At 39.3% G+C, this 12,624-nt stretch overlaps 1 protein-coding gene across 1 annotated transcript; it reads right to left on the bottom strand.

Moving 5' to 3' along the window:
• Positions 1-427: 427 nt before the first annotated feature.
• Positions 428-1,470, bottom strand: OR4D6 (olfactory receptor family 4 subfamily D member 6). Its single transcript, XM_006214901.1, has one exon. The coding sequence runs from the start codon at positions 1,451-1,453 to the stop codon at positions 509-511; it is 945 nt and encodes a 314-aa protein (XP_006214963.1). The 5' UTR covers positions 1,454-1,470; the 3' UTR covers positions 428-508.
• Positions 1,471-12,624: the final 11,154 nt, after the last annotated feature.

Genomic DNA, 12,624 nt, shown 5'->3' with positions numbered 1-12,624 from the left:
AGTGACTTTAACAATCAACTGAAAATAACAGTCACTAGGGAGAGAATGTGTGGAATAAATATATCCATATCTGTATATATGCACATATAGGAACAGAGGTGTGGATAATAGGGGGCATTGATTATATGCCTCATTAATGCCAGAAGTGGTGCTAACCTTTGCAACTGTAATCCTCTCAACACTTACCATGTTTCATTCTCATGACAACCTTGTGAGGCTGTTTCCACATCACAGGTGGTGAAAGTAGCATGAGGGCCTCAGATCCACCAAAATAGCATTTAGGTTATTGATTTCAACCTCAGACCCCTACTTCTCCCCGGACCACAAGCCTGATGGCTGATGTTCAATCTCACCTCTTCCTTTTGTTCTCACAGCCTCTCTAATAGAGTTTCGTGGCTCTGGGGATATACAGAAATGACTGTGGAGAAAGAGTTAGCTGCCTCTTACTCTTAGGGCAGTGGTTTGAGAAAACCAACTCAAAATAAATGTCCAGTCTCAATCTGACTGCTCATCCCAGTTTCTCGCTCTCAACAAGCCCAAGCCTCCTCTGCAGTCTCCTCATGGCTGACTTCATCTCCTGGTTCCTCAGGGTGTAGATCATGGGGTTCAGCATGGGGGTGATGACTGTGTTATTGATGGACACAGCTGTGTCCATGGGCAGCGTAGTGAAGGGCCGGCAGTAGATGTAAACACAGGGCATGAAGTGAAGAGTCACCACGAGGATGTGGGAGGTGCAGGTGGAGAGTGCTTTGTTCCAACCCTCCCCAGAGTGAGCTCTCAGCATCACCAGAATGATGGTATAGGACCCCAGGAGCAGGAGGAACCACAGCAGAGTCACCAGCCCATTGTTAGAGATCATGAGAAGCTGCAGAGCAAAGGTGTCAGTGCAGGCCAGCTTCACCACCTGGGGCACATCACAGTAGAAGGCGTCCAGGATGTTGGGGCCACAGAAGGGGAGTGGAAGCATCAAAATTATCTGGACAATGGAGTGCAAACCACCACCTACCCAGGAAGCCACCACCAAGGCCACCCACATCTCTCTCCTCATAATGGTCACATAATGCAGGGGTTTGGAGATTGCAAGGTATCTGTCATAGGCCATCACAGAGAGAAAAAAAATATCTGCTCCACCAACAAAGTGGAAGAAAAATATCTGTGCCATGCAGCCATTGTAGGAGATGGTTTTCCTCTCTGATAGAAGATCCACCAGGAACTTGGGAACAGTGACAGATGTGAAAATAATATCCAGGACTGACTTGTTCCGCAGGAGAAAGTACATGGGAGCATGGAGGCAGGACTCACAGGTGATGGTCACCACAATGAGGGCATTGCCCAGCACGGTTGTTACATACACAGCAAGGAAGACCACAAACAAGAAAAACTCCAGTTCCCGGAAGTGGGTGAGTTCCAGAAAGACAAATTCCTTCACGCTGGTATGGTTGCTCTGGCCCATGATGGGGACCACCTTCATCCAGGTCTATCTTGGAAGAAGAGGGTTAGGGTTAGGAGTATGGTGCCATAGAGGGCAACATCATGGATCATAAACTGATACAAGGCTCTTTTAAGCATTTAGATCATCATGACTACTAAGAAAACCTGTGCTCGAGTCTTCCCTTTTGTGAAGATCTGAAAAATTTTTGCCCTGATGATTCTTCTTTTTTATTGTAAATAGCCCGGGTTGACAGGAAGAACCATCATACTCCTATGTCCTTCATCTGACAGAGGGAGATGAAGATGGTCCTTTGGCTATGACTTACTTTCTGTCCTGTAAGAATAACTTCACATGTACGCAAAGCTTTATCCTTTACCAAGGCTTCACCTGTAACATCATCCTGATTTGGATTCCCATGGTGTCTCTCTGGGGGTCTATAGAGTAGTTATGACTATCCCCATTTTATACAGGGGAGACCGAAGCTTAAAGCAGTTAGCGACTCGCTTACATTTGTGTATTTGCCAAGTTAATAAGTGGAAAGTCAAGGATTCAAACCTGGGTAAAATTTCTGACTTGACAAGGACTCTTTCCCTGATCAAATTTCGGTTAGGCTCTTCTGAGCTCTCTTCTCAACCAGGTCTCAACCTTGGCCTTCCTTGTCTTTCATTGCAGAGGTCAGTTTTAGCAAGAGTCTTGCTAAATCAGGTTAGCCAGAAGCCCCTACCTTTGATTTCTGATCAAACTCCTTATTCCTGCCTTTGATATCCAACCCCTTTTGTCTAAGTCTTTGGCTTAACTTTAGCAAAAATCCTTCTAAAGCACTTTAGCAAGAATCCCCCCATCCTCAATGTCTCCTCTTGGTAATTTTCCATCCACTGACCCCCTCACTCTGTTCACTGGCTATAAATCCTCACTCGTCCTTGTTGTATTTGGAATTGAGCTCAGTCTCTCTCTTCTACTGCAATAGTCTTGACCCTCAAGTCATGAATAAAATCTGTCTTGCCATTTTTAACAAGAGCCTAGTGAATAATTTTTTCTCTGAGTCTCCAGAGTTTTTTCCACTGTAGCACTCTGTTAGGTCAGAGAGTCTGGAGCTTACTTCAGTTTATCAGAATTACAGTGAGTAGATAAGGCTTAGTCAGTTAAGTCGCCTGCCTCCTCAATCCTCCTCTCTTCCCTTAAAGGAAGAGACGAATCAGGCCCTCATAAGGACTCCCTGTACGTGGAGACACTTGGACCTCGTTTGGGCCCATGGGCTCCTGGTAGTGTGTGTAGCTGCAGTCATTGTCCAGAGCACATGAAAGTATCACAAACTGATGATTAAAGCTTCAGGATCTCGGATGTGGCTTACCCCAACTCTCCCCACTTTAAAGGGGAACAGAGAAGAATATTTATTTTTCCAGAATTAGTCTATGAATTGGTGAAAGATGGAGAATTAAAGAAAATTTCAAGTATTTTGGTGATTTTTTTAATATTTTGGTCATGAGAACATGTAAGAGATACCCTTTAAACAAATTTCAGATATGCAATACTGTTCACTATAGTCACACTGCTGTTCTACTGTGGATCTCCAGGACTTACTCATCCTGCACAACTGGAACTTTGTACACCTTGACCAATATCTGCCCTTTTCCCCATACTTCCAACCCCTGGTAATCAGCATTCTACTCTGCTTCTACAAGTGAAGGACATTTGTTAAGTGAAACAAGCCAGACACAGAAGGACAAATACTGCGTGATCTCATTTATTTGTAGAATCTCATTTATATGTAGAATCTAAAATAGTCAAACTCACAGAAAGATAGAGAATTTTAACCAGGTTAATTGAATTAAATTCCAGCAATTTTCTCCTACTACTATATTATAGAAAAATAGTTTTTTTTTTTCAAATTAGATATCTGGTCACCAGAGGGCAAACTCCCTTTAATAAGAATATCTCTATGTCCAAGAATTCTCATCAACCAGATAATTTTAAAAAATTCAAATAGTTAAGGTGGTGAAAATCCAGTTCAACAATAGAAGGTAGACAGTCTTGTATTTGGAGCAATGGAATTAATATTTGAAGAAAATAGGATGAGAAAGAAGAGGTAAACTGGATAAAAAAAGGACAGATCATTTTCTGTGAAGCAAAAGCATAGTAAAGCGTCTTGCAAACAACCTATTTCTTGATGTTTCTTTTTTCAGCTCTGTTACAGTTGGGTGCATTTTATGGTTTAATCTGAGGAGTTAGGACATACAGAAAGCCTCCTAATTAAAAAGGTTTTCTTGATTTTCCCAGATTCCTAATGTTCTCCCCATTAGAACAATTTAATTCCTGTGGAGAAGTGAATTTCCTTTAAGGGTTTAAAAAAAAATATGATCCAATGGGAATCCCACTTAATAGCCTGGCATTCAGTGGCACATTACCTAGAACTGATCCCCATACAGTCTTTTTTTTTAAACTGCCACCTAGCAAATGACAGAAAGCTATGCAAATGGTACCCTATATTTGGACTTAAGTTACTGCCTTTCATCAAGGGTGTCTACAAAGAACACCTTACCTTAGGATTGTATTGAGGGCAAGATTTATTCGGTTCCCCTTATTTGAGACCCTAAGAGAAATGTTTATCCAGTAAGGAAACCAGTAAGATTCTTCTTCTTAGGTAATGAAGACTATGTATTGGGCTATATCGCTTTGTTTTGTCCTTCATACACTCAAAAGTATAGATGTGGCTCAACTTCTTACTCCATATTTTTTCAAGTGTAGTCTCGTAACAGTTTCTTACCGACATATTATTGCTTATTGTATGTGTTTTGTAGTTTTTGCTGTATGACCTTTCTGATCTTTTGTAGAATGTGATGGGTAAATACATTGGTTACTAAGGTAGAGACTGGTTTTCACAGGTATATGTCAATCGGGCAGGTCAAGAGTAAACACTGGTTGTGAAGGCTAGAGTGGAATGGGGCATAGCCAGGAGGGCACAGCGGCCTTGGGAGACAGGGGTTGAAAGGGGAATTTGGAAACTAGAGGTCTGTGGGTGGCTTTGGGAGTCAGGCTTGTAGAACGTGCAGGAGGGGATGGGGCCACAAGTCATACATTGCCCTCTTCAGTTTGCCTAGTTGGGCCCTAATTACTACTTCCAAATAATGCCGCTCTCAACATTTTGCAAATGCATTTTCATGTGCATCTGTAAGTCCAGACATGGGTCAAATGATGTGTTAATTTTCTAAATTTAAATGATAAACAAGGTATTGTAAAGAAACAAACCCATAGACATAGAATACAAACTTGTGGTTGCCAAGGGGGCGGCGGGGTGGGAAGGGATAGACTGGGATTTCAAAATGTAGAATAGATAAACAAGATTATACTGTACAGCACAGGGAAATATACACAAGATCTTATGGTAGCTCACAGAGAAAAAAATGTGACAATGAATATATATATGTTCAGATATAACTGAAAAATTGTGCTCTACTCTGGAATTTGACACAACATTGTAAAATGATTATAAATCAATAAAAAATGTTAAAAAAAGAAACAAACCTAATTCTCATTGCGTTTGAATGCTTGATTTCTTTTTATAGGTAATACCATGAGCTGAAATAAATAATAGTTTTTTTAAACTTCTCAACATGGAAGGCTGGAGATTTTGACATCTTATATAATATAAATCTCAAAAATAATTTAAAATATTAGAATAAAATTTAAGTAAACTTTTAAAAAATAATATTGGGGTAGAGAAGAACTTTGTAAGCATTACATGGAAGATTATTATATTTGGCTAAGTAGAAATATGAAACTTCCAGGTTTCAAAAGTGTTTAATTTTAAAACTAAAAATAAATGAAAAACTTGAGGAAATATTTGTAAAAAATATAAAATAAGCTTAATTTTTTGGTATATAGAGAGTTCTTATCATTCAGTAAGAAATGGATACTTGAAAACAAAAATGGGTCATGATTTACAGAGAAATTTAGCTGATCAGCCCACATATGAAAAGGTGGCCACTCACACTATCAATCAAATGAATGCAAATTAAAATAATAATAGGATGTACTTCTCATCTAGAAGATTGGCCAACAATGAAAGAATCCATTATTGGCATGGATATGGGAAAAGAGACACCTCTATATGTAGTTGAGAGGAATGTACACAGGGACACACTTTCTAGAGTCATTCTGGAAATATGTGTCAAAACTTAAACAGTGCAAACCCTTTGACTCAGAAATTCCACTGTGGGAATTTATGCTAAAGAATCACTAAACTAAGTGCTTAATGACATAAATGCAAAGAATGTTCATCACAGTATAGAAGAAATTAGAATTTAAATTAATGTCTGATTTATAAAATTGGTTCAGTAAGTTATGATACAACAGAATGATTCAATATTTGCAGCCATTCAAATTGATAACATAGACCTTTATTCTTAGACATGGTAAGATTCCCTACTGGTAAAAGGTTGAAGCACTGGATATATCATATAATGTTATCATTGGAAAAAAACCTACATGTCTAGAAGAAATCTGGAAAGATGTATACTGTTACCTGTGGGTAACTGGATTTTGGTAATGTTACTTTAAAGAGATAATCTATTGTTTCCAATTTAAAAAAATGACTTTAAATGGCTTCTTATCTTGCTAATATATATAAAATAGTAAACAGCAAGTTCATATTGTATAGCACAGGGAACTATATTCACTATTTATAGTAACCTATGATGAAAAAGAATATGAAAACAAATATATGTATGTTCATGTATGAGTGAAGCATTATGCTGTACATCAGAAATTGACACAACATTGTAAATTGACTATACTTCAATAAAATAAAAAATAAAAAAATCTTGAAAGTCAGAAAAAACTCATACACATGCTTAACAGCTTGAAGTAAACGATTTTCCCGTTAATTTGAGATATGATGTTACAATTTTTGTATTTTTCTTTTCCCTTTCTGTAAAATTGTCCTAAGAAAGATAACTTAGTAAGGAAGGAGGTATAGGAGGGAAGACAGTTCTAATTATTCTTTTGGTATATTATGGTTCCCCAGGCGTTGGCTGGAGGTTTCCAGGAGACACTCTGGGACCAGCCAAGTTAGAGCTCTGGAAAATGAGATCAAAGATACTTACTGTTGGCTTCTCTTTTGGATTAATATGGGTCCCCCTTGCTCTCCTGGTCAATCATCGTGGAAGGTTTTGGGCTCTCAGGCCCGATGCCAGGTCAAGATCAAATGGTGGCCTTTCTCTCTTGTAACTTCACGGTTGTATTATGGAATCTAGAGGCAGCTTGTTCAAAAGAGCACAGCCTTTGAACTCAGGCTTGAGTATTTTAAATTTTGGCTGTGTGTCCCCAAGCAGGTTAACCTTTATGCCCATGGGAATCTCCTTCCATGAAACGGGGGGCACAAGGCTTACTGTGCAGTGGGGTGTACTTGAGATGGCCCAACACTGTTTTATTGCCTGTTCTTACGTGTCTGTCTGTTTCTGCTTCTTCCTCCAAATGCAAACTCCTCAAAGACTGGGAGTCTGTTTTGTCACCATTGTCTCCCCAGCTCCTACCTGGCATGTATCAGCTATTCAGTAATTCTTTGTGAATAGAGGAATGAACAAGTGGACGGCCAGTGCCTGGTGGGCAGTCGCCACCCAGCAAGGGCTTTTTCTCCTTTCCTCTGTCTCCGGCGTCATCTAGACTTCCCCCTCCTGCCCCCATTCACTTTTGTTGCTGCATAAATCAATTAAACGACAATTCACACGGGAGCCCATTGGAAGCTTCAAAACATTATCCAACATCATCATAATGCTAAAGTCGCTATAAAATTGTATTTCCCTCCCTGCTCCCAGCTTGCTTTTAATTTCTCTCTCTCTCTCTTATTTTTTAAAGAGCGGCTGTGCCAGTTACTTTCCAATACATTGTTGGTGCTCATTAAATGTTTATAGAATGAGTTTTAATATAAAACAATAATCTCACTTGAATGTGCCCTGAGAAGCCTAATAATTTACAGGAGAGGCAGGAGATTGCAACCAGCTTAAGGATAGCAGTCCTAAAAGATGTATACTTCAAGAATTGCACGTGGATAGCTTACCTTTCAGGGGCTGAGACAGAACAATAATAAAATCATAAAATTGTGTGTGTGTTAAGCTGAATTTGCCTGCAACTGTGTCTTCAGGATGCCCTCACCTACCTTTGTGTTAGAAAGGTGAGCCCGCCAGGTCCCCCATCTTCACTGTTCTGCTCTTCTCTACTTGAACACAGGCGCAATCTGCACTGCTCCCTTAGACACTGGATTGGAAGTCTAATGACATAATAATGAGCATAGGGAATAGTGTCAGATATTTGTATGAAAAAGTAATTTTCACTGGAGAAGCTGGCCGTTGCAGATGTAATGGGAGTTATTAAAAAGTTACTAAGCAACATGTATCTATATTGGAACTTTCTGATCTAACTCTTGTTATTGCTTCCTAGTTTAATTCCACTGTGGTCTCAGAGCATACTTTGTATGATTTATGAATAAAATGCCTTATGGACCAGAATGTGGTTTGTCCTGGTGAATGTTCCATGTGGGCTTGAGAAGAATGTGTATTATGTTATTGTTGGAGGAAATATTTAATAAATATCAATTAGGTCCAGTTGATTCATGGTGCTATTCGATTCAACTGTGCTCTTACTGATTTTCTGCCTGTTGGATCTGTCAGTTAGTGATAGATGGGTGTTGAAGTCTCCAACTATGTAGTGAATTTGTCTGTTTCTCCTTGTATTTCTGTCCGTTTTTGCCTGATGTATTTTGACACTCTGTTGTAGGGTGCATACACATTATATACTGTTACATATTATCGGATAACTGATCCCTTTAACATTATCATTATAAAGATCTCTCCTTATCTCTGATAATTGTCCTCATTCTAAAGTTTGCTTTATCTCAAACTAACATATATGCTCCAACTTTCCTTTGGTTTATCTTTCTCCATTGCATTACTTTTAGTCTATCTCTGTCTTTATGTTTAAAGTGGGCTTCTTATAGAAAACATATAGTTGGGTCTTAAAAAAAATCCACTCTGTAGTCTCTGTCTTTTATTTTTATTTATTTATTTTTATTTTGGATACTATTTTATTGGTATATAATTGACATGTATCATTATATTAGTTTCAGGTGTACAAAATAATTATCTGTTACTTGTATGTATTGTGAAACAATCACCACAATAAGTCTAGTTGACACCTGTCACCATACATAGTTACGATTTTGTGTATGTGTGTGTGATGAGAACACTTGTCTTTTAATTGGCATATTTAGACTAGTTACATGATCAGGTGGCTTAAAAAAACTTTTTATTGCAAACTATAGCTCACTTTCAGCCGAGCAAGACATAATTATAGACCATACCCTGTGTAACCGTCACCCAGACCAAGAAATGAAACACTCAAAAAAATCTTAGAGTGCTACACCCTTACCACCTCCCCAACCTGACTAGAGCTAATCACAATCCTGACTTTTGTGATAATCATTTGCCTTTTAAAAGTATTTTAACAACTTATGCATCTATAAACAACATAGTTAATTTTGTCTGTTTTTAACTTTATATGCATTAGATCATACTATAGGTATTATTTTGTGTCCAGCATCTTTCACTTCAGGTCAATCCCTTTTGTCGCCTGTAGCTGTAATTTGTTCACAATTATCACTATATGATACTCCATTGGGTAATATAGCCCAGTCTTTATGAACATTTATATTGTTTCTTATTTGAAGTTTTTAGGAGCAGTGCAGTTGTGTTGTCCAAGTTTTCCAAGAAGCAGACAGGGTTGAACATATAAGGATATTAGTAAAGGAAGTTCCTAAGAGCAGAAATGAGGAGGGAGTCAGAAATGACTGGAACTAATGTCAGTCCCCAATGCAAGCCTGATCCTAAGTGCAGACAAGACGGAAGGAAGGCTGGGAGGGAGCCAAGACTTGTTTTGGCAGAAAGGGGTGCTAAGGGAGTGTAATGGTCTAAAGTTGAGTGGGCTTTGGAGACCAACATGGTACTTGTTTCCAGTTCTAGCTGCCAGTTACTGATTGTGTGACTTTGGGCTATAATTATGCCAACAGGTTATCTTTGAGGCTCAGCTTCTTTTGTTCAATGGGGATGATACTGCCTACCTCAGGGGGCTGTTGAGATGCGTGGTTCAGAGAATATATCTAAAGTTTATAACACAGTTCTTGGCACAAAGTGAGTGCTCACTTAAAGGGGCATATTAATGATGGTGACTTTTGGGCATGGGTGGATTATATGTCATGGAACTCCCTGTTGACATATGCTAAATACAGAAAAATCAAGTCCACTCTGAGAGGTACACAGGTTCAAAAGAAGGCGGTTTTAAAGGTGATATTGTGGGGATTTAGTCTTGAGGTTGGCAAGTCAATTCAAGGGTCTCTTTTTAGTAATTCTTTTACTTTGTCCTTAAAAATTCAGTTTAGAGAGTAGCCTTGAGAAAGAACATCCAAAGTTTAAGGGTAAGCTTTCCTTAGTACCATAAATTTTATTTTCTATTGGACAAGTTGGCAGCAGAAGAAAAGGAGTAGAGAATATGCTATCCTGAATGTTGCTTTCAAAACAAATCAGAGTGATTTAGTATCGTCAGGGACTTTTGGGCTAATTTGAATCTCTGAACTCTTATTGCACAAGGTGTAGAGACTCCCTGAACCTAGAGAAGGGAATTCTTTCCTTGAGACATAGGAGAAAGCCCCTGCCCTCATCATAAAACAGAGAATTCAGTTTGCACACAGAACCACACAGAGACGGAAACCTAACACAAATTACACAAACTAATACATGTATAGAATTTAATTCCCACACTTATTTTGCAAAATAGATGTGATAATTAAATATTAATCAATTTAAAATTAGTAGTCTCCCCTTGGTAGAGTTAGAGAATGAAGACATAAGAGCATAGGTGATATCTATAACTTGTCAGAATTAGCGACTTTTGGTTCTGGGATTAAAAACTTGATCATCCAAAAAATATGCACCTTGCAGGTGACTGGACTGATTACATCAAACAGCACCTGTGAAGTGTCTGGCACAATGCTCCGTGAATTGCAGACAGTCAGGAAATGTTAATTCTTTTATGTATGTTGTTGGGGAGTGATGGAAGGTATCTTGGGACCTGATCCTTCTTCAATTAGATGGTAATACCAAAACCCGTAGAATAGGTAAGATTTTATAGGTGTGCAGGACACAGACTGTTTTACACATATTACCTTATTTAATTAGTTCTTGCCACTTTCAAATGTCTTCACATTTGTGGCCAACTTTGAACTTGACCATTCGGATTGCCAGTTTGGGTTTGACAGGTGTCTTGGCTATGAGAGTGAAACGGCATAAATTGATAGCAACGTCCTGTAACCAGAGTTGAGTCAGACTGTGACGCTCATGATGGCTGTCTGTGGGTGCGCCCTCTTCTGGGCTGGAACTTGTTCTCTTTCAGTGTTGCCTCTCCCTTTAACTTCTTGGGTGCTTAGAGAAGTGCCTAGTTTCTCTTTCAGACCCTTACTGTACAAATGACTGTAAAACTTAACGAGTGACCTCTTTTAAAAGGGAAAGTTTGGCATTTTAAAAGAGGACAAGACAAACTAACAGATGAGTTTCAAAATCTGAGGCATTGGGATGCAAATAAGGGAAAGTTCAGAAGTTAGGGACCTCCTTGGTCCCTAAAATATACGTCACTTCATAATTCTTTGAGGAGAGGTCGAGAGCAAGCAACCACCTTGGAAACTTTTTCTTTTTAAATCTTTCTTCCTGCGGGCAAAGTTTCAAACATGGGTCAGGATGTCCATCAGAAGATGTCATCAGAGGAGTGGAAGAGGACAGGGGAGAATTTGGGTTGAGTTTATAGAAAGGCAGAAACACTAGAGAAAAGCTAAAGAAGTTCCTGCATCTGGCTCAGCCTTACAGTTCCTGGGGGCTCATAAATAAGACTGGATGGGACACACACACACACACACGCATACACACACAGAGACACAGAGACACAGATACACAGACACACACACACACTCACATGCACATACATATAGACACACACACACAGACACAGACACACACACATGCACACACAAACACACACATAGGGGAGACACCAGTTGACTGTGGGCACCCTCTCCGTCCCTCCGCTCCTGCCAGTCTGGTCCCCAAATACTTTGTATTTTGTTTTATTCTGCTTTGGATACAGTCTAATCAGGCACATGTAGCTCCGTCAGGTCCCCAAGTTGCTCTCTAATGAGAGAGAGAACTTCAAGCTTAGTCATCCATCCTCCCAGGGCAGGAAGTTCATGTTTGTGGGTAGATACCTGAAGTGAGACAATGAAAGGAGACTGAAGAGATACTGTAACCTCTAAGAGTCTCTTTTCTAGTGCCTGTTAACATCCACAGCTTTGGAGAGTAGACAAGGGATTTTCAAAGTCTATGGTTAGGGGTGCATTTGGGGAGCTGGTTCTCTCCATCCTTGCAGACGAATCATTACATTGAGTGTCTCTGTGAAGGAAAGATTTGCAAAATCCAAAATCCACAGCTTCATAAATTAATTGCTTTCTGGGGTGTAAGGGATTTATCCTCATTTAACTTTTCTAAAAGCAGAGGTAGTTAATCTCCAACCCAGTGGTCAGACCCTGAGATTCCCTAGGGTTAATCTAATTTGGGATTTTCCTTTGTGGTCAATGAGGAAAACACATAGGAGGGTCTGGAAGATACAACAAAGGATAAGTATCTGATCATTTAAAATCCTGCGCTCTTCACCTCCGAATAACCTGTTAGCATAGAGAATCCCATTGCTTCAATTGTTTGCCAAGTGTTGCAGTGGGCATTTTGCATATGTTAACATACTGAATCCTGCAAACAAACCACTTACAGATGATTTGATGGACACTAGCACTCATAAATTAAGGACACTTGGAATCACAGTCCTCAGATCATGAGCGCATACCCTCTACACAACACACAGGTGACATTTCCCTCAGGTGAGGGAGCACAAAATACACAGACTTTTCCTATAATCATCTAGTTTCATTTTATTTAATAAAAATTACTAAAAAAACCCATATAGTACTATTTAGGGCATGAGTGGAGAGTGTCTTTTCTAAGGAGGAATCGCACGCATATAAAAAGCAATAGAGGAGGGAATGGGACGGGGTGGTCAAAAGGTACAAGCATCCAGTTATAAGATAAATAAGTACAGGGAATGCA

This window comes from Vicugna pacos, chromosome 10, assembly GCF_048564905.1.
Source record: "Vicugna pacos chromosome 10, VicPac4, whole genome shotgun sequence".
Taxonomy (NCBI): Eukaryota; Metazoa; Chordata; class Mammalia; order Artiodactyla; family Camelidae; genus Vicugna; species Vicugna pacos.
This window is presented reverse-complemented; position numbering and strand designations above follow the sequence as displayed.

Excerpts from the sequence above, each read along its gene's own strand:
- OR4D6 (XM_006214901.1), bottom strand. The coding sequence starts at position 1,453 with ATGGGCCAGAGCAACCATACCAGCGTGAAGGAATTTGTCTTTCTGGAA.